Here is a 22,719-nt window from a genome sequence, read left to right on the forward strand (position 1 = left end):
CTCGCCCAGGCAGTGATATTTTGTGGAAGAGCCACACTCAAGGGGTCAAAGAGCCGCATGTGGCTCGCGAGCCATAGTTTGCTGACCACGGGTCTAATATGACAGGCTCTTTTATGAGAAGCGATGGAGACACACAGAGGGAGGATGGCCATGCAGACAGCAAGGATGTAGGCAGAGATTGAAGTGATCTTGTAACAAACCAAGGAATGCGGGGGCTGTCGGAAGCTGGAAGAGGGAGGAAGCACCCTCCCCTGTGGCCTTTAGGAGGGACCATGGCTTGCTGAAACCTGATTCTGACGTCTAGCCTCCAGAACTGTGAGATAATAAATTCCTGCCGTTTTGAGCCACCTCACCTGTGATACTTGTTATGGCAATTCTCAGAAGCAAACATGATAGCCATAACTATACCATAATCATAACCAGCTTCTATTTGTCTGACATGACCCGTGAGGTAGGTATTATAATGAGCATTTTGAAGATAAGGAAAGAAAGTCTCAGAGGAATAAGGATCATGTCAGAGGCCGCACACACTCAAACTTGAATCCGGAATGTCTGACTCTGGCGTTTGTTAGGTAGTTCACCCCCATCACTGCTCCCACTCTGCAAATACTCTTATTCAGAACTGCTTCCCATAATGTATTTTCCATGGAGCATCAGACTATGCCATTATCCTCAAGCTCTGGAGCAGCATTGTTCAACAAGGTAGTCACTGGCCAAACGTGAGTGCAGAGCAAACAAAATGTGACCAGTGTGACTGAAGAAATGAAATATTTGATTTTAACATCAAATACTATTATTTTAACATCAAATACAATTAAGTTTAGAAATTGGAACTTGCTTTAGAAATTGGAAAACTTAAGTATGTTTGGAAAAACTTGGGTATATGGATTAACTGTTATATCTCTAAAATTTTCTGAAATATAAATTCAAATAAAATATTTCTGATGAAAATTTAACATCTAATTGAGAAGTGCTATAAGGGCAAAAATACAAACCAGAATTCAGATTCAGTACAAAAATTTAAAATAGTTCATTAATATTTATAATAATTACATATTAAAATAACATTTTGCCTTATTGGTTTAAAGAAAATATATTATTAAAATTAATTTCATTGATTTCTTATCACATTTTTTATTTTACTTTTTTTGAATCCTCACCTGAGGATATGTTTTTCATTGATTCTAGGAAGAGCAGAAAGGAGAGAGAAAGTGTGTGTGTGCATGTGTGTGTGTGTGTGAGAGAGAGAGTAAGATTGATGAGAGAGAAATATTGATCAGTTGCTTCCTGTACATGCCTAGACCGTGGATCAAATCCTCAACCCAAGCATGTGCCCGGACTGGGAATAGAACTTGCGATCCTTTTGTGCACGGGGCACTCTAACCAACTGAGCCACACTGGCCAGGGCAATTTCTTATTACATTTTTACTATATAGCTACTAGAAAATTTTAAATTACATATGTGGCATACATTATATTTCTTTTGGACAGTGGTACTCAAGAGTGTCTATGCACTCAGATCTTATGTAGCCTAGAAGAATTGATGATTTCCACACATGTGGTCTGCATTTATTATAATTATTCTAGGCATTTTGTAACTTTGTGATTTTATTGTTGTTGTGAATGGAGTGTCCCCTTGGTTCTTTCCCAATACCTTATTCTCCATCTCATTTGCCAGATTGGGTCCAGAGTGACAAAGATAGTAGATAAAAACCAAATCACACCTTTATTATTTAGATCAGAGGTCAGCAAAAATGCAGCTTGCAGGGCCAATCTGGCTCACCACCTGTTTTTGTAAATAAAGTTTTATTCATACTCAGCTATCCTGTACTCTGGCTCATACCACAAAAGGCTGCAGGTTCTATTCTCACTCTGATAAATTTGGGAGGCAACCAACTGATGGTTCTCTCTCCCTTTCTCTCTCTCTCTCAAATCAATAAAGCATTTCCTCAGGTGAGGATTGAAACAAAAATAATGAAAGTCAGCCATTTCCACTTGCTTATGTATAGTGTGTGACTTTGGCAGAGTTGAATAGTTGTGACAGAGTCTGACTTTCAAAGTAGAAATATTTACTATGCAGCCCTATACAGAAAATGTTTGATGACCTCTGATTTAGATACAGCCCTAAAAAATAATTTAAGAAATAGCAACAGATTCTGAAAAAAGGAGTTGGAGAAATATTTTGGGCAATGGCGACCTGGGTGGGATTAGCCTTGGATTTCTGAAGATGAATCCTTTGAAGGGGACAGCAGGCATATAAATGACTAAGTGTGGGGCTCAGTTATAAAGTAAATCAGACTGGGATGGGTCTCCAGTGAGCGATGCTGAGGGAACCAGCTCGCCTGAAAAGATTCCATGCTGTATATTTCCATTTCTATAACATTCTTGAGATGACAGCATTATCAAATGGAGAACAGATCAGTGGTTGCCAGGCATTAGGAATTGGGGGAGGAAGGAGGTTGTTGTGATTATGAAGGGGCGACATGAGGGATCCCTGCAGCGGTGACATTACCTCTGTCTTGGCTGTGGTGGTTACATGAATCTTCACAGACACACACATGCTCACACACAATGAGTGCATGACAATCTGGTGAATCAAACACTGGTAGACTGTATCAATGTCGACTTCCTGGGTGTGATACTGTGCTACAGGATTGCAAGATGTCACCACTGGGGGAACTGGGTACCAGGAATATCTCTATGCTTATAGCTGCACGTGAATCTACATTGGCTCAAAACTTTAGTAAAATATACAAGGAGGAAGAGAGCTAATCATATTATTTCAGACTTTGTGCAATAAAATGTGTAAAATGCAGCAAAACGTGGAAGGGCATACATGGGGTGTGTCTTGTGCAGATGCCAGTCCTCACACAGCACCAGTGCTCGCCATGGGCGCTCACTCAGGTGGGACTGGGCAGCTGCCCTGGTTGAGTGAGGATGTTCACTCAGCCAACCTCTCTGCTCAGCATCACATGGAAAGAAACGTACAGTTTGTGCTCTTTTCAATGTTTATAGAATCCCAACCCAGCCAAGCTGAACAACATGGAAAGAAACTGGGCTTTGACATCACACAGGCTGGAATTTGAGTCCTAGATTTACTACTTATACAATGTGGGACCTCACTTTCCTCAGATGTAAAAAGGGAACAAATAATGCTATGGTCCAGTGACCATGAGAATAAGACAAGGTGATTCATTTCTAAGGTGCTCAATCATTGTGAGTTACTCAGCCCCGATGACCCCAGGCTGGCTCCATCCCCTGCTTTGAGGCTGAGTTGGTTAGGGATAGGGTTAGGTTAGGGCGAAGATGCCTGAACAGAGCCTGGCATCTGTCTGCTTCATGGAGGTGCTGTCCCTGCCTCTCAGCACCCCACACCAGCCCTAGGGCCTCACAGAGGAGCCCACACCCAGCCTGACGCACTGACAGGTGAAGGGAGCTCAGGTGAGTCAGAGAAGCTCCCAGGATCTTCCTGTTCCCTTACATGTGAGGCGGAGCCCTCACGGCAGCAGGCACTGGCTCAGCTCGCTCTCTGCAGAGCCATCCCAGCAGCCAGGAAGGAGGAATTCTGCTGTGGGGGGCTATGTTCAAACAGCTTCCTGATGAACTCCAAAAGAGAGCCCTGGGGACAAGGGTCAGGGACAAACCCCAGGAGGTGAGAATGTGCCTTTTCCTGGGGCTGGTACTGACCTTGATGCCTCCCCAGGCCTGATGGGAGAGGAACTCCACTGGGCTGGTGACTCCGGCCTGCGTGGGGGATCGCAGCAGGAAGTCCAGCTCCGCCGCCCCGACCGCCTGGTTCAGGAGGAGGATCTGCATGTGGGCAATGACAGCGAGTATCTGAGCTGTCTGAGGGTCTGGAGGGCCACAGGGTTGTCCCTCCACGTAACTGCTGCTACTTCTCGCACTAGCACTTGCCCATCAGTTTTGAGTGTTAGAAGAAGGTAGCGTGGAAGAAGGTATATATTTATGCAAATCACTCCTGTGTGCACTTGCTTTCACCCTAAAATCAGCAAGACTTAAAAGCATCTGATGAATGACTGTAAACTTGGAAAGCAAAGGTTTTATGTATCAGTCATAAATGCCATGGGATGCATTCCTGCTATCTATTGAGAAGATGATACGTCCAAATGATGTGATTTGAGGACCGTGTCAGGGTAACCTATGAGTACATGCAAAATAGAAGTGCATATACATATTAATCAACAATGCTAAAGGACTTCCCGAGAAGGGGCGTGGCCAGGGAGCAGGGCTGGGGTATTGATTTTACAAAACTTTCTGTATGTGTTTTGAACTGGGTCTTGGAGAAGCTGAGAGACAGAAATATCAGACAAGGAGGGAAGGCTTCCAGGGAGGAGGCACAGAGAGTGCAGAGCTTGGAGGGAAGTGGGGAGGTGTGCAGGGCGTCCCCCTCCTCTGAGCCGAGAGTCATGCTGAGAGGTGCTTGGGAAATGGTTCTCCCTCTTCAAGGAGTGTTCCCTGCTGAGGAGTCACAGATGGAAATGTTCACAAAGAAAAAATAATTCAGTCAATTTGAGAAAAGGTCTCTGAGGCGATAGGCTAGCAATAATAGATGAGGCAGAGAGGACCTTGCAGAGTGAGGGTGACATATTTGCGAGGAGAGAAGAGTGAGAAGTGGGGAATAATTGGTGGGAGGGAAGTCAGTCCATGCTGGGGCTCAGAGTTGCTTTCGTGATGGCCAGGCTGTCCTCGCTGTGGGGTGGGGAGCACTGAGGGACAAGCCACACGAACTCCCCAATGAGTTCAGTCCTTGAAACCCACAGTCAGCATAGAAGTGTCCCTAGAAGACCTGGCTTTTAGAACTGGAAGAGGCCTCAAGATCATTGGATTAGAGCTCCTAATTCACATGCAGAAAAAATTCCCAATGCTAAATGAGTACAAGGACATACGTCTTCATGTGTGTGTGTTTGTTTTCCCCCCCTTCATGTTAAAAAGAAATAAAAGACAAGGTTTCTTATTAACACCGGCGGTCCCTCGTGCTCCCAGACCCTGGAGAACCATGGTTCTGAAGGACACTTTACGGTCAAGGCTGTTATAACTATAGAAAGACATGTGCAATTTCTTATTCCAGGGGAATGGTTCAATTAAACTTAAGCCCTACAAGTAAGTAATTAGTGAGGATACTCTGGACAGTTCTTGGTGCATCTCAAGAATGCCTAGTCATTGCTGTGGCACAAGCTTCCTTGGTGTCTGTGAGGGCTGATGGGGAGTGGCTGCTGAGGGCTCTGGGGGCAGGACCTCAGGTCACCAGGACCAGCAAGGAAAGGACAGCGCCTGATGAGCGGACAGGGATGCAGCAGCACGCAGGTCCCCAATGGGACCTTCCAGTCTGACCCCTCTGCTCGGAGCTCACAGTCCTCACGTGCTATGGGAAACCACGTTAAAAGAAGAAAGCTTTTTGTTTTGTTTTGTTTTTACATTTGCTGATGGGGCACTAGAAAACGACTTGTTTTCTGGAAACTTCTTCCATTCGCCTTTACCTGAAAGGTCAGCTGGGCCAGGTAAGTCAGCTTGTCGCACTCGAAGAGCCCGCGGGTGGTGTACTGGAACACGGAGAAGGTGATGCTGTCCAGCAGGCTGGCCACGCGCTGCGGGAGGCTGCCGTGGGGCACGGCCTTCTCCACCGCCCTCTGGAAGACGCTGCTGAAGGCCTAGGGGCAGGAGGCGGGGGTGACATGGCTGTTAGTTCCCCTGCAGGCCCACCTGAGAGGAATATCAGCACTTCCGAGTCACAGAACTCCTTTCCCAGCGTCTCCTGCCGAGAAGGAATAGCAGCAACAAGCACATTCTGCCTTTGTCTGCTGTTTGCTTAGTTTGCTCACATGAACTATTATGTGGTCTCAACATGGGCAAAGCTCCGAGGCACGCAGAGAAAAGCCTACGTGTGGATCAGGGAAAAATAAAGGTCCAGTGGCCAAAATAATTACATCCAGCAAGCTTTGTTAACTACCTGATAAAAAGTTGATACAGTCAACAATAACTGATAGAGCTTCCCTTCCCCCAACTGATGGATGGAGTATGATGTAACCTGTACCTGTAGCACAGACATTCCTGAGCACCTAATCAGGCACCTTATAGGGACTGTACATTGAACCACCAATCAGCACCTGCCTAATACCCTAAGCCCCCGATTCCTCAGTCCCTAATCATGTGCCTTACATGAAGCCACTAAGCAGCATGTGCTGAGTGCCCTAAGCCCCGTCCCTTCCCTTTCCTCCCCTCAAAAGGCGTGTTCACCCTGGCACGTGTGCTATTTCTCCTTGGAAGGTAGCGCGGCAGGGGTCTCTCCACCAATAAAGCCTGTGTCCTGGTTCTCCAGGACCAGCAAGGATAGGACAGCCCCTCTGTCTCATCTTTCAATAGCCAGCTGGGATTAATTATTCCACCCACGAGATTATAAAATTCTTGAGGGTAGGACCAATGTTTTGTACAACTTTGTGGTCCAAAAGAGACCGCGGTAAGGAATAGACACTCAGAAAGTTTTTAATTAGATGCTTTCCCTGTGTAATGGCCAGAATCTCTCATGTTCTTTCTCTTTCTGTCCACTCTGCAGTTCTTGGATGAGGCCCCCCCTCCCCCAGTTCTTGGGGACTCTTCCTGTAGTGGGGAGCACGCGCTGCTCCCAGGACATCTTTTGAACTACACAGAACAGGCATGGCATGAACTACAGATCGTGACTCCCTGGGCCATTCTTTTAAACTTCGCCACAGACGTTGAGCAAAAACACATTTAGGAATGCTGCATTTTGAATGTCATACAATAGACGGAGCCATTTAAAAAAATCAAAACATCTTTGGGTCCCTCGCATGGTTTGCTGTGCAGATTTCTTTTCTCTATTTTTGTCTTGTTGCTTTAAGAAGGAAAAACTCTCCGGGCTTGCTAACACCAGGCATCTGAAACCCTGTGGAGAACATGGAAGGTCTGTGCCTCAGCATTTCCTCATCAGCAACATGGGGGCGGGGGTGTGCACATGCCTCTCCCTCGTCCACAGTCCACGTGTTTCTTGTTCCCCACGTCCTTGCAGCTTTTCTCCACTTGGTTTTGATGATCCTGGCGAGGGCCTCTGAGCACCTCCCCCACCTCACTCTGACCCCCTGCCCTCACAGGCTTCAGGCCTCAGGCTTCAGGCTTCAGCCTGCAGAACCTGCTGGCTGCTAGCTGGTGATGCTCCCCAACAGCACATAGCAGGGACAGGGATTCTCAGTTCATGGAGACCCAGTGCATCCTCTTCCCCCAGTGGCCATTATGGCTTCCCCTTCAATCTCCACATGACAGTGATCAGTAAAGAGTCTCTAGTTACTACGTTTCCACAACCTGATTCACAATTTAGGAAAAGATCTAAAGAAATTTGAAAACCTGGGCACATGGAGCATTTTCTTTGCATTAGACTGATTCCGGCCCTTTTCCTTCCAGTCCTGGAAAGCCCCCTCTTCCTCCTACTTCTGATGCTTGGACAGCTGTGGCGGGGGGCCTGACCTCTGTGCTTCCTCCAGGGGTCTCTCCTGCCCACAGGTCTTATTTTGGCTCTAATGCCCTTGTTGCTCCTGAAGGGCCCTTAGATACTTTCTTCCTTTTCATGGATACCAGATGGAGAGCACGCTGAGGTTGGGGCAGGCCTATCTTTCCAAAACCCAGCCCACTGTCCTATCTTTCCAAAACCCAGCCCAGCTCTTCACACCAAACAGACACGGGAAAGATCTGATAAAGCAGTGGCTCTCAACCTTTCTAATGCCATGACCCTTTAATACAGTTCCTCATGTTGTGCTGACCCCCAACCATAAAATTATTTTCTTTTTTAAAAAAAAATATATATTTTATTGATTTTTTACCGAGAGGAAGGGAGAAGGATAGAGAGCTATAAACATCGATGAGAGAGAAACATCGACCAGCTGCCTCCTGCACATCCCCTATTGGGGATGTGCCCGCAACCAATGCACATGCCCTTGACCGGAATCGAACCCAGGACCTTTCAGTCCGCAGGCTGACGCTCTATCCACTGAGCCAAACTGGTTATGGCCATAAAATTATTTTCATTGCTACTTCATAACTATAATTTTGCCACTGTTATGAATCGCAATGTAAATATCTGTGTTTTCCGATGGTCTTAGGCGACCCTGCTAGTGGTTCTCAATCTGTGGGCAACCCCACTGCTGTAGAGCCTAAGACCATCGGAAAACACAGATATTTACATTATGATTCATAACAGTAGCAAAATTACAGTGATGAAGTAGCAACGAAAATGTTATGGTTGGGGGTCATCACAACATGAGGAACTGTATTATAGGGTCACTGCATTAGGAAGTTGAGAACCACTGTGTTAGAGGAATGGCAGAGGCCTGCTAATGCCTTGAAGAGCTTTGGCAAAGTAGGAGGGCTGCCCTAGACCCAGGGTGGACACGAACTTCATGTAAGACAAACAGGTGGGGGTAGGGACATAGCAACATGGGGGGAGGAACCATGCCTGTCTAGGGAGCAGCCTCCCCAGCTTCAGCGAATTTAGGCTACGTGGAATGTGTAGCTCAGGACTGCCAAACCTTCCAGACTTTCAGAAGCCAGAAGTTAGGACTTGTGTGAACTATCCTTCTTTTAAAATCTTTGTCACCAACGAAAGGATTTGAAAAGCCCTCTGAGGATCAAGGAAAACAGGTCAACGGGCCTTGGGCCTCCAATGTGTTCCATCTGCTTCTGTCTGCCTGCTTCTTACCTTTCCATTCACTGAGAAATGCTATTCCTCCAGCTGTGGCCTGGCCCACCCCCCCAACAGAGGGAGCGGGCCTTCCCTCATCTGCCTCTGGTCTGCAGGAAACATTAGTGAGGTCTCTGGGGTAGTGTGGGAGGGGGGGGTGGGGATGGACACACACACACCCTGGCCCCTGGAGTGCGTCCGATTAACTCTCATTAACTCTTTCCTAGCCCTTGGCTGAGTTTTAAAGAAAGGTCACTTTATCATCAAGTTCCCCCTTACCAACCCAATAAACCTCCACGTTCCTACTGAACCTGGCTTTTTAAGTTTTTGCAAGTCTATAAGCAAATATATTAAAAATCTTTGTCACTGAGGAAAGTGTTTGAAAAGCACATATCTTAACATATTCCTCCTCAAAACACTTGGGAAAGCCAGCCTGTGAGGCTGTTGCCCCACTGGCCTTGCTGTGGTCTTCCGACTGTGAGAAGGCCGCTCTTTTCTCTGCCGGGAGCAGGAACGGTGAGGTCCAGCCGCAGGCAAAAGCCGTGACCACGGACACGCCAGTGGCTGCCTTTCCTTCACATCACGGGAGGCTTCCAAATTATGGTTGTTCCGAGATTTTCTAAGACACCTGTTTCTGCTCCTTATTAGTGAGCGGTCAGCCTGCTTTCAGTGAGCAAGCTGGTTTAGGGACTGTTTCTGGCAATTCCTGATCACGATGTGGGACTCCAAATCCCACCCCCTTATAAACAGGGCTTCCAATGACAAGCCCATACCGGGGTGGGGGTGCTGAAGACAACTGACAGTGGGTCCTGCGCACACATTTTCAAGGCTCCAGGGATCTCTTCCTCCTGGGAAGTCACTAAGCTCAGCGGCGGTACAGCTGGGACTGGGAGGTGACCCTGGGGCTCCTCGACTTAGCGTGCTGACCTTCATACAGCCTCTAAGTATTTAATAATCTTTCATATGCTTTGGACTGAATGTAAGGCCAAACATCGAATTTCTTTTAAAGGCACAAAATACTGCAAACACAGTTCAGCTCATCTGTGGCACCTCTAAGGGAGGGAGAGGCCTGGGAAATGGTGACATGTCATTTTCCATTCAACAAGCCCAGGTGCTATTGGCCTGCTGATTTCTCAGCTGCACACCCCTCCCCACACCTTGGTCTCAAGTGTGGGCTTCACAGAATGACCTGTGTGCTCTGAGTGTGTGTCTGTGTGTATAAGCCCTTCCCCCTGCGTGTGAGTGTGAGTGTGTGTGTGTGTGTGTGTGTGTGGAGAGCATGTGTATGCGTGTGCATGTTCATGTCCTCTGTTAGTTGGGTCAAATAAAATAAAGTTGTTCAGAAATGCTCTACCACCGGCTAATGCCTCTTCAAATGTTGAATTTTGGTGACTGTCCTGGGGGAGAAATATATAATTTCAGGGATGCATTTAAAATGTATGTGTCTTTCTTTTTCATGAGTAAGATAAATTTAGTCACCATGTATAATTTGATAACATCTCTGGCTTTAGAAAGGATTCAAAAATACCCATAAAATAGTAGCTTTGGGATAGGAAGGTAGTTAGAAAGGTAATTTGAAGTTGGTCTGTTATTACTGCCTGCTTTGGTTTTAATGGGTGTGCACGGCACACAGGATATTTTAAGCTCTTTGGGGGTGGAGATTACTTCTAACATGTCTCTGCATCCTCTCCCACACATTCTGCGAGTTAGCGCCTGCCGTGTCATGTGTGCTTACTGAATGAGTGAGGCCGAGACTTGGTGTGGCTCTGTTTCGGCTCCAGCCAGATAACCCATGAGCTGTGAAAGCCCCAGGTAAAGAGACAGGAGGTACTACAGGTGTGCAGGCTCTGCAGCTGCTCTCCTGGGTGTGATCTTACAGACCTTCCAGGGCTAAAGAAAGCACGTGGTAAGCTGTCATGGGGAGTGCACTGGCCACATTGTGCTGCTTTGTTATGATTACGTGAAACACTCCAGGCTCCAGTCACCTTGAGAGAGAACTGGTACATGGGGTGGATCCTGCTGAGGTCGCTCATGAGGAAGTAGAGCAGAGAGGCGCGGGCGGCCACCGGTCGGTAGTGCTCCCGGGCCTCGTTGATTTTCACTTCGGTCACCTTGGCCTCCTGGACCTGTGAGAGAAAGAAATGGTGGCCTATTGTTCCAGCCAACCAGGGCTTCCTGAGAGGCAGTGGGTGCGAGTCACGGTGTCTCTGTGTGTGGGGTGGGACAGATTGCAATCCGGAGTGTGGCTGCGGGTTGGAAAGCTGCTGTGGTGTTCCTTAAGGGAGCTCATAGTAACCATCTCTCAGGGGGTGAGTGTCAGCCCTTCCGGCTGGGCAATGTGGGCCGTGCAAGCCTCACGCACCATTTCTTAAATATATGTCTAATATAAATAACAAAAACTTTTATTAAAAAGTCACAAAAAAGTAGTTGGTTGAATTAAAATATAAAAATAGCAACAGAAGATGGGAGAGCTAACCAGTTTGGATCAGTAGACAGAGGATCAGCCTGCGGACTGAAGGGTCCCAGGTTCAATTCTGGTCAAGAACATGTACCTTGGTTGTGGACACATCCCCAGTAGGGGGTGTACAGGAGGCAGCTGATCAATGTTTCTCTCTCATTGTTTCCAACTCTCTATCCTCCCTTCCTCTCTGTAAAAAAATCAATAACACATAAAAAAAAAAGAAGATGGGAGAGGATGATCAAAGTGTTCTAAAATATTTACATTATTTTTGGAGAGGCTAAATATATTGCTTAATTTTAGAGTTTGTTAAATTAATGTCTATTGTCAAGTCACATAAATAATGAAATATTTTAATATATAAATGAAACAAGGTTAATCAATTAAATAAAATAAAATCAACAAAGGATAAAAAAGGAGGATAAAGAAAAGGAAGAAAGGAGAAAAAAATGAACAAAAAACATGGTTAATAGAAAACACAGATTAAGATGGTGGAAATATTTAACTATCTGTAATGTTAATAAATGTAAATTGGTTACATTCAGTAGAAAAAAAACAAAAAATTCTCAGAAGGGAGTGGAAGTGAGCAGAAATCACACAACTGCTCATATTGGTGTTATCACAGATTCATACGCTTAAGCTCACCTGGGTCTTTAATGCTGCCCATTATTCTGTGTGTCTTTAGTCAAATTTCATTTCCATTTCTTGCAACAACTATTGTAAACCTTCACTCTTCTCCCCAAGTCCTCACCTCCATTCCCTCTCTCAGCAGAGCACATGGGAGTTGCAAAAGGAGAAGTGAGTATAGACAACTCTTTAAAGTAGCCAGACTATGAAATGGTAAAGAGAGTGAGGATTGTAACCTAAAGAGGACATGGATCCTTTAAGACTTTCCCTTCATTCCATTAATCTTCTGTCCCCCTACCCCAGCTGCCCATAGGAACCCACAAACCATTTCTAGATTCATACTTGCCCTGTATCTCCTATCACATTGGAACTAACTATCTTTCTGAAGATAAGCTCTTGCTCAGTGACAGATGATGAGTACTAGAATTGGTGGGGTGATCATATTGTAAGGCATAAAATGTTGAATCCTATATTATACACATGAAACTAATGTAAATAATGTAAGATTATATGCCAATTACACTCAAATAAAAAATAAAGCTCTTTATCTATGACCCAAATTATATTTCTCTTGACTTTCTTACGTACCCGACTGTATTAATTATTTCTTGCCATTCCCATTAATTCAGCTCTTATTGGCGACTGCTCTTTTTCCTTTACAATTCATGCATCTTCCCACCCCCAGCTAAGATCTTAGCATGCTCAGTCTCTCCCATGTCAGAGGGGAATGCCTTGAAGGATCCATCTATTCTTTAGGGTACAACCTTTCTCTCTTTACTATTTCATAGTCTGACTACTTTAAAGTGTTGTCTATATTCACTTCTCCTTTCTCAACTCCCATTTGCTCTCATTCTAATGCAGGCTTCTCTTCCACTGCTTCACTGAAACCATTCTCTCCATGTTCATTGATAACTCCTCTTTGCAAAATTCAGTGGACACATCTCAGCCATTATTTAACACCAATGGACTTCCCTTCCTCTTGAAATGCTTCTTTTCATGATACCTTATTACCTGCTTTTCCTTCCATCTCTCCGCTCCACTCTATCCTTCACATCTTTACTTTTCTTAAAGTATATCAGTATTTCTCAATGTTTTACTTCCAGTTCTACTGATGTCTGGGTTCTTGTGACATCCCAGGATAAAAGTCAAAAGAGGTCACCAGAAACTGATTCAACCCTGGTGCATTGGCCAGGAACCAAACTCAGGTCGCCAACATGTCAGGCAAAAATCTTACTATTGAACCATCCTGAGTTCTTGGGAGATCCTGAGATAGAAATCAAGAGAGTTCATCATGAGAGTAGTATGCAGGGGAAAAAAAATGGTGTAGTAAGGGAAACAACATTAAAGGGAAAAGAGAAATGCTGCTCCTCAAACAAAAGCCAGGAAATAGTTTTAAAGAAGTGGGGGCTGCGCGCCTCGCTCCAGCGCCCGACCCCGGAGGCCCGCGCCCTTCCCGGTGCAGCTTCCGCGGCCCCGAGGGCAAGGGCGGGCAGCCCCAGGGGCAGCGGCGGCGGAGCACGTGAGGGGCCCGAGCGGCGCCCGGAGCAATGGCGTCCGGAGAGGAACAAGTGGCTAAAAATCTCAACGTGGAAGATGCCCAACAGGAAAACGAAGGAGGAGACCAGGCCCCTGTGCAAAATGAGGAGAAATCATGCCATTTGGGAGGAGGCGAAGCCCAGAAGCCTCGAGGAAATGTCAGGCTGGGGTGGGTTAAGCGACTTGTCCCTAATTTTCGTGGGGCCATATCTAAAGAGCATGTCGATCACATTGAAGTGAGAGATAATAGAGAAAAGATGGCAGTGCAGCGGATGGAAATCAGGAGAAAGACTAGAGAGCAGCAAATGAGACATGTTACACGCTTCCAAATTCCTGAACCTGATAATCACTATGACTTTTGCCTTATACCTTAAATCCTAAGGTTTTCACTGAGGTTAATAATGTGGTCTCTGCTACAAAAGCTAGTAGTTTTGTGATTTACTTTTCTGTAAACCTTTTGATGTTTCCTCTTACTAGTTTCTAATTGAATAATGTTTTTGTCTCAGTATAAAACTCTCTGTCCAGCAAGGCAATTCCACCCAGTTTTTTTTTTTTTAAATATTCTTTTCATGATGTATTGTAAATTAATAAAGCAGCTTAAAAAAAAAAAAAATAAAAAAAAAATAAAAAAAAAAAGAAGTGGGGGCTGGAAGGATGATGCCTAAGCATGACGTCTAAGTATGGAGAGGCGGAACTCTCTGGTGCCTGCCTGTGTGGTAGAACTACATGCTTCTTCATGCATCACATGTCTTATTAGCATGTTAATTCTTCACTCAGAGGTATTTTTAGCATTTAAATGAGGGAGGATCACCAAAGGGCAGTCTTTCTTGCTAGTGCATATATGTGAGTGAAGGGAACACAATTTGAGCTCACGGGAGTAAATCTTGCAGACAGAACTGTCTTTCAGTCTAGCTGCTAATTGGCTGTAAGGAGAGTGTAAGATATACGGGGAGATTAATGAAGTTTTTGACTGGTACATGCTGGGTTCTGGGAGTAGCCTGCCCATCTCGATTGCACACACATCTCTTAGGTGACTTCAGTCACTTTTGAAATTTCAATGACCAACTACCTGCTGATGATTCTCAGCACTCTATCACCAGCCCAAGATCAAATATCCAAAAATCCATGGGACATTCCCATGTGAATGGCTCAAAGGCATTGCAAACTCAACACAACACACAACTAAAATCATAATTTCTTCTCATTCCCAAATCCACTTCTAATCTCTTTTTTTAGTCATAGGCAACAATACCTTTCTAGATGTTTATTCCTGCAACCTGAACAATTTCCTTGACTACACCTATATCTATATATCTTTTTTAAAATAAATATATTTTATTGGATTTTTACAGAGAGGAAGAGAGAGGGATAGAGAGTTAGAAACATCGATGAGAAAGAGACCTCGATCAGCTGCCTCTTGCACAACCCCTACTGGGGATATGCCCGCAACCAAGGTACATGCCCTTGACCAGAATCGAACCTGGGACCTTTCAGTCCGCAGGCTGACGCTCTATCCGCCGAGCCAAATCGGTTTCGGCAATATATCTATATATCTTAAGAGTAAGAATGGGCAAAAGTTGGTTTGTAGTTGAAAGTATGCAAAAACAGTTTATTCTTGTATTAATCATTACTTATTGTATTATTTCCCATATGAACAACTGTAAAGCCACTTATGCCCACCCCTGTATAACCATATCCGATAAATTAGCAAGTTTTTCAATTCTATCTCCGAATTTGCCCACAGCTCTTGAATTTACCACTTCTTCGCACCACAACTGCCAACCTTAATACAACCTCTCAACGGAATCACTGTGCCCTGCACTACTTTCTCTGCTTCCGCGTACCCAAGCTCTTCTCCAGGCTGTATCTGGAGTGATCTTTCCAAAGCACAGTTCTGACTATGTTACTCTCTTGTCTAAAAAGGAAAAAACAAAACACTCTTTTATGATCTCCAACTCCCATTCAAGCCCAAACTTCTTAGCATAGTTGACCAAGTCTATTGCAATGGAAACACAGCCTGCATTTCATGCCTCATCCAGTGACTACTTCTATCTCCTCTACTGTCCCTCAAGTCCTTTACACTATGGAGAAATGGCCCTCCCCTCTGGCTGAGCTCAGTGCTTTCCCTGTGTGTTCACGGCCCCCTGTGCTTCCTCTGCCACAGCCCTCATCACAGCCTTGCAGTTGCCTGTTTGTCTTTCTCCTTCAGAGGACCAGGTCCCGAAAGCCTGGGCTTCCGGCACGTTCATTGTTGTACCCCCAACTTTTGTCATGGAATTTGGAATAGAACAGCCTCCAAGTAAGTGTTTATTGGATGAATGGATGAGAAAGAGAAAGAAGACAAACAAGACATGAAATAGCAAGAGAAAAAAAGGTTCTATAAACACTTCGTGCACAGCAGAAACTCAATAAATGTTCGCTGACTTTGAAGAAGAGGGTAAAGAAAGAAGGAATGAGCTCTAGCCGGTTTGGCTCAGTGGATAGAGTGTTGGCCTGTGGACTGAATGGTCCCGGGTTCAATTCCAGTCAAGGGTACATGCCCAGGTTGCGGGCTTGATCTCCAGTAGGGGTCATGCAGGAGGCAGCCAATCAATGATTCTCTCATCACTGATGTTTCTATTTCTCTCTCCCACTCCCTTCCTCTCTGAAATCAACAAAAATATATTTAAAAAAAGAGTCATTCTTCCATCTGTCTGAAAATTAAGAAGAAGAACAGAAAGAAGGAATGAGGCGGTAGGAAGAGATATCAACATGGTCAATTCCACCTCTGACCTACTCCCTCAAAGTGGGTTGGAAAGTTTCCTCTCATCTCTTCTGCCCCAGGCAGTGGGACTTCTGCTGTAAGTATTTTGTAAACTTTGCCTGCCCCTATCTACAGATGTGGAGGCCATAGTGAACCACGGGCAAAACATGGGGTCACACCACAGTCACAGAGGCTAGTGAGGCTGGACCTTCCTCCTTTCAGTCTCTCACTCAAGCCTCAGCTGTCTATTATCCCAGAGTGGTAAGAGCTGGTTTGTCTGTCCTATCCATTTTTTTAAAGGATTTAAAACAGTTGATATTTAGAGAGAGAGGAAGAGGAAGAGAGAGAAAGATCGATATGAGAGGGAAACATGGATCATCTGTCTTCTGCACAGTCCCTTTGGGGGATCAAGCCCACAACTCAGGCACGTACCCTGACCAGGAACTGAACCAGAAATCTTTTGGAGCATTGGACTACACCCAACCAGCCACATGGGCAAGAGCATTCTTAATTTTCCTACCTTGTTTCTTCCTGGAACAGAGGCTTTATATCTGGAGAAATCCCAATAATCTGACAATAAATGTATTCCTTCAAAGGTATATTATTCCTGGACACTGATAGACACACTTAACCTACTCAGACCAGTATCTTTTTTTTTTTTTTTTTTTTTTTTAAATCCTCACCCGAGGATATTTTTCCATTGATTTTTAGAGAGAGTGAATGAGAGAAGGAAAGACAGATATCAATGTGAGAGAAACACACTGATTGGTTGCCTCCTTCATGCGCACAGGGCCTGGGCTGGGGAGGAGCCTGCAACCGAGGTACATGCCCTTGACCAGAATTGAACCTGGGACCCTTTGGTCCACTGAGCCAAACTGGCTAGTGCTCAGACCAGTATCTTAAATATTCTTCTGATCCAAGAGCAGAGCTGAAAATGAGGAAAGAACTGTGTGGGTTCGCAGCCTGCTGGGATTGGGCGGGGGAGCGTGGCCCTCGGAAGTCATGTCTGCTAGTCCCCCACAAGGGAAAACAAAAGCCTTCCAAATGTTGTGGAAGAAGGGGAGAAAGCTGTGCCCTAAGTTGTTTGCAGGATGGTGCTGCTTTTGAGAGCTGAGTTTCCTGAGAACCAATGAAGTTCTCCCATTAAAGTCAGACATGTGAGATTTTTGCAGGCTGTTGTTTCCTCAAAGTGCAATCGTGCCTGAACCAGCCAACTCTTACAGCAGTGAGAGCCCTCACCTTCGGGGCAAACTCACCCAGGAGTTAGGTTTGAGCTCCCTCCCCTGCACAGACAGCAATGCCCTGCACGGGCTTCACTGCTCATCAAACGTTTGTGGAAGGGAGTTGTCAAAAGCATTTCCCAGCAGGTGGGACCTCCACAATACAGAAAGTGAGCCCCTCATTTCAGGAGTCCTTAGTTTGCTTTTCTAGGAGAAACTTGGGGAGACGGAAGAGCCCTCTGTCAGTCTGGCTTCTTTGACCTAAAAGTTGAACGCAGGGCCTGGGAGGGGCCTTTTGCTCCCCAGCTCAGGCGGCCAGGGTGGTTTCTCACCTTCTCCTCGACTTCCGCGGCGGTCTGCTTGGTGACCTCCAAGTTCTCCACCAAGGCCGTCTCTTCCAGGAAGTTCCCCGAGGCCGAGGAGAGGCGGGACAGCAGGCTGTCTTCCAGCGTTTTCAGGGTGATTTTGAACCCGTTCTGCTGCTTCGTGAGATCTGACTGCGAAGATCAAGTGAGGGGGTGTCACACAGAGAAGCCCAGAGCGTCCTACTCTCGGGAGAGTCTGAAAAAATAAACGTTTATGGGCCCAGGGTCCCTTCTCTTCGAGACAGCAAACTGAGGCAAAATAGCAGAATGATTGAGACCATAAGCATCTGAGTTGAATCCCAACTGTACCATTTCCTAGCCATGTGACCTTAGGCTAATGACCTCCTGTGACCTTTAGTAGCCTGGGCTGGGTTAGTCCCAGGCCCCACGCCTGGGCATGCTGTGCAATGCTGCGCACGATGCCAGCAGTCTGTTCAGGAAACGGAACCTGTTTTGGTGAATAGTGTTAGTTCCCCATAGGGTCTTCTCTATCACCACTTTCCTGCTCCCACATGAAGTGCTCTCCTACGGATAAGGTGTTTTTTTTGGGGGGGGGGGAAGGGAAGAGTCAATAGAAACTGTCTTAGACAAGATCACTGCAGGAGCTCTCCTCAAGGCTGGCAGGGGTGCTGGGGTCCAAGTGGGTCTCACCTGTCTTCCCTCTGGGGTTGTTAGGTTCCTATCCCACAGCACTGGATACTCTCTCTGGTGGGGCCATAAACTCAGGCAGCTGCAGTTTCTCTGCCTGTGCCCAGCTGGGGTGACTGCTTTTGGATCCACAAAAGAACGAACTTCCTGTTGGAGGCTTGAGCCATGGCCACCCTGCTCAGCTTCTGCTTCTTACCAAACACTTTCCTCAACCCCAGTTTGCAACTGGGATTTGCTGTTCTCTGCTGAGAAGACTCGGTACCAGGGTCTTTAAATTAGTGAGGGCCCCGCCGGCCTGGCTCAGTGGTTGAACCAGGTGGTCATGGTTTGATTTCCCATCAGGGCACATGCCCGGATTGCAGGCTTAATCCCCAGCATGGGGCATGCAGGAGGCAGTTGATCAATGATTCTCTCTCAACATTGATGTTTCTCTCTCTCTCTCATTCTCCCTTCCTCCCTCTCTCTTCCTCTCTGAAATCAATAAAAAAAATATTTTTTAAAAAGTAGGAATTAGCTCAGATGCAACCCCCTCATAGAACCTTTTTCTGACTTCCCAGTTTGAATTAGTCCAGGGCTCACTAAGATTCTCATCACCACCTGACATGGCATATATTTTTTGTTTGCATCCTTATTTTCTGTGTCCCTCCACTAGACCCGGAAGCCTACGAGGGCAGGGACCTGGTGTTCCTTTCCACCTGCTGAGCCTGAGCGCCCGTGCTCTGGCCTGCTTGGGAGCTGGGCTCCTGGGTGTGTGCTCAGTGAAGGCATGCTCGCAGGAAGCCGGCCGGGAGCCCTGGTGTCAGTCTCACAGACAGTCATTTTGGAGGTGCATTTACAATCTAACCAGGCCTAAAGAGCGTAAAAGGGGGATGTTGCTTGCTGTGGACTGAATTGGGTCCCAGTAAATCATGCTGAAGCCCTTCCCCCCCATATTGGAAATGGGCCTTTTCGGGGTTGAGTGAGGTTAAGTGAGGTCAGTAGGGTGCGGCTCTGGTCTGATGGGAGTAGTGCCCTTATAAACAGACATCCCAGAGAGGTTCTCTCACTCTGCACACACAGGAGGCGGCCTGGGGACCCGGTGACATGGTGGCCATCTCCAAGCCAGGGAGGAAGGTCTCTCTGGACACCAAACAAGCCATCTCCTACCTTAGATTTACAGCTTCCAGAACTGCGAGAAAACAAATGGTCTGTATTCTACTGTAGCAGCCCGAGCTAAGACGCTGTCCTACGGTGGATGAGCCGCCTGTTTTTGAATGCCCTTGCAAAACTGAAGCCTGCTTAGTGGTGACACAGGCATGAGAACATGTGTGACAGGAGGCCTTCATGGCTGGCCATGCCAGCGCACAGCCCCTCCATGGCCCTGTGATGAGTGCCTGTCTGCCTCAGTTCTTCAGCTCACACTACCCTGTTTCCCTGGTGCTCCCTGGCTGGAGGGGTGGATGCTCCTCAGTCTAGCAGAGCCCCGGCTGCTCAGCTCCAGAGCAAGCAGCCCACATACTTCCCCCAGAGAGGGGCGCCCCCCTGGGATCTAGTGACAGCGCACTGTCCGCCTCCCTCGCTTGGCGGGTCCCGGACGCACCTTCAGCTGCTCCAGGTCTGGCCTCTCCATGCTGACCACGGCGGCCAGCAGCTGGTCCTCCAGGCCATCCCTGGTCACAGTGAAGTTGATGAGGGTGGCCTGGGCCTGCAGCTCCGGCTGGTAGTGAGGATTGGCCAGCTTGGTGTGAAGGATGAGCCGGAACTTGGGGTTGTATTCACACTCTTTGTCCCCGATTTTAATGAACCTGGAACATGAAGGCTCTGGTAAAGGTGGTTAAACCAGAGACAGAATTCTAGATTTGTTTTAAGATCACAGTCAATAATGCTGCCATATTCAGGCGGATCCCTAAGCATGGCTAGCGTGAGCTCTGGGGTTCTTGCTGCCTTAGCGTAGGAAACTGGGGTGGAGGGTGATAGACTTTTCCCAGGACACCATGTTTGAGTCTGTCTGCATCATGCAAACCGTCGGGGAGAGCCGGTGACACGTTACGGAACATTCCAGCAGATGGCAGTAAAGTGTTTGCAGGGAGGGCACCTCTTTAGTTCACACAAAGGTACCTCACAGGCTGGCTGCAGGGCTTACTTATGTCTGCTGCTGACAGAGAATGACGTCCACGAGTGAAAACGGTTAATTAAGTTAACGAGCACATCTGGAGGACATGGAAAGGCGGCTTTCCTCTCAGGCACTGGGCAAGGCTTCATGATAATCACCCCTCCCTCTCCTAGGAGCCCTCTGGTCTCTTCTCTTTCCTCCTGCTTCTGCCACACGCTAATTAGCTTCCAGCACCCAGAGCCATCGGGCTCATCACAGGGACAAAGAGGTGAGTTCTCAGGACTCGGAGGCCTGGCTTGGGTAAAATGCTCAGGCTTCAAGTCAGCCTGCTGTTGGGTCCCTTTCCTTCTGAGGTTCCTCCAAAACAGGGCGCCATGGCTGTTTAGAAGGACATCTAAAGATCGGAGGAGGACATGGATGGATGGAAGCAAAGTGACTCTAGAGACTTTCTCTAGGATGTGAGGCAGCAGGTCACTCCTCTGCTGGAGGGAAGAGGGGTGTGCGTGCTGTGGGAGACGCTCCACGCAGGCTGGGGAGAGCCGTTCTAAAGGGAGCAGAGCTGCCACAGTCCTGCCTGGGTCATGAACCAGCTCGCAAAGGACTGGTAACCCAGCCGAGTCTCACCGTCCTTTTTTAATGACTTCTCTCCCGAGCAGCGGTCCCAGGACAGGATCAATGGACTCTTCCAGGTTTTCAATCAGCACCACGTCTCCAGCTTCCAGAGCTTGCTCTAAGGTTTGGAGGTAGCTGGGGAGAAAGTCGGTAGAATGAGCCTGTGGCCAGGTACAGATCCAGAGGAAATTTAACAACAGTGGAGGCTCTGACACTCAGGGATAAACTTGGAAGATTTCTACCTGGGATGATTTCTGTGGCCACATTTTTTTCTTATGTAGTTGTAGAAATAGGGGAAAATTTCAAAACAAAAATATGGAAATTAACTATAGCCTTTCCATCCTTTAAATTTGGTGCTACTATATGCTTTGATATCATACATTTTCAAGTTTATTATCGCTATGTCTATTTATTTTATATTATATATATAATTACTTATATTTGCATTTATATTTATTATTAGACTTATAATATAAAGCATATTTGTTTCATAACCTGGCTATGTACATAAAATGCATTGTAAACATTTTTCCATGTCATTAAATATTTTTCTATAACTATTTTTATATAATTGGCCCTGGCTGGTGTGGCTCGGTTGGTTGGGTGTTTGATTTTGGGTCAGATCACATGCCCGGGTTGTGGGCTCAATCCCCAATAGGGGGCGTGCAGATGCAGTCAATCAATGATTCTCATCATTGATGTTTCTCTCTCTCCCTCTCCCTCTTTCTTCTCTCTGGAACCAACACAAATATATTTTTAAAAAATCAATAAAATATTTAAAAAATATTATAGTGAAGAAGAAGAGGAGGGACTCATATAAGCTAATACTGAAATATTTTATATAACTTCAACAATACAGATATGTAGAAAAAAAGGTCTAAAAGGATATCTATCCTATACCAAAAAGTTAGCAATCTTTTTCTGCTAATAATGTATTATAGGAGTTTAATTTTTGACTTTGTAATTTCTTTGTACAGCCTTTTTTTTTCTTTTACTGCAATAATATATATGTATTTTAAATGAGAAATATCACAACAAATGTTACTAAATATAAAACTAAATAATTAAAGGTATATTTTATATGAATAGAAAGAAATAAAGATCCATTTAATAAGAAAATTTAACATAGAGTAAAATGTCACCTCTAATTAATTGGGGAAAGGATGGAGAATTTAATAAATGGTATTGGAAAATGGCTAACCACTTCAAAAATAAAAATTAGGTCTATACTTCACTTAATACTCTAAAATATATTTCAGGTGATTGGGTTTCAGTGTAAAAAAAAACATTAAAAAACTAAAAATTCTAGGTGAATATTTACATAATTTCTGGACAAAAAAAGACTTTTCTAAGCTTGATCAATGAAAGAAATGAGTGACAAATCTGAACAAATTGTAGTATGTACAGATAAAAAGACAAATGACACTCCACCGAACATCCACTTCTCTGATCAAGGGAGGCTATAGTAAATAGTCTCAGTATATATTACATATAATAAAATATATACATTCAAATACTAGATACCAAATCTAGAACACCATCTAACAGAAGAGTAGTCAATGGACATGAACAGAGAATTACTTGAACAGGTGCTTACCAAGGGCTTCTTGTGTCAAGCACTGTTTTTGGTATTAGGGCAACAGGAATGAGCAAAAAGAACAATTTCCCCCCCCTAAAATGCAGTTATTGGTTAGTTAGAAAAGAATAATTAAAT

General features: G+C 45.7%; 2 protein-coding genes across 2 annotated transcripts in view; one reads left to right on the forward strand and one right to left on the reverse strand.

Annotated features, from left to right (window-relative positions):
* DNAH9 (dynein axonemal heavy chain 9) overlaps window positions 1-22,719 on the reverse strand; it is a 294,112-nt gene that overhangs the window by 40,811 nt on the left and 230,582 nt on the right. Inside the window, exons 54-59 of the mRNA XM_036451929.2 lie at window positions 21,018-21,140; window positions 19,881-20,085; window positions 17,621-17,785; window positions 10,690-10,830; window positions 5,499-5,669; window positions 3,688-3,810 (exon numbers count right to left, since the gene is read on the reverse strand). Of these exons, the coding sequence (XP_036307822.1) occupies window positions 3,688-3,810; window positions 5,499-5,669; window positions 10,690-10,830; window positions 17,621-17,785; window positions 19,881-20,085; window positions 21,018-21,140 (928 nt within the window). The remainder of the gene's footprint in view (window positions 1-3,687; window positions 3,811-5,498; window positions 5,670-10,689; window positions 10,831-17,620; window positions 17,786-19,880; window positions 20,086-21,017; window positions 21,141-22,719) is intronic.
* Window positions 13,242-13,873, forward strand: LOC118726779 (protein BEX4-like). Its single transcript, XM_036451928.2, has one exon. The coding sequence runs from the start codon at window positions 13,337-13,339 to the stop codon at window positions 13,697-13,699; it is 363 nt and encodes a 120-aa protein (XP_036307821.1). The 5' UTR covers window positions 13,242-13,336; the 3' UTR covers window positions 13,700-13,873.

The sequence above is a fragment of the Pipistrellus kuhlii genome, unplaced genomic scaffold, assembly GCF_014108245.1.
Source record: "Pipistrellus kuhlii isolate mPipKuh1 unplaced genomic scaffold, mPipKuh1.p scaffold_m20_p_23, whole genome shotgun sequence".
NCBI classification, from domain to species: Eukaryota; Metazoa; Chordata; class Mammalia; order Chiroptera; family Vespertilionidae; genus Pipistrellus; species Pipistrellus kuhlii.

What these genes read in the sequence shown, in the direction of transcription:
- LOC118726779 (XM_036451928.2), top strand. Translation starts at nt 13,337, where the DNA reads ATGGCGTCCGGAGAGGAACAAGTGGCTAAAAATCTCAACGTGGAAGAT.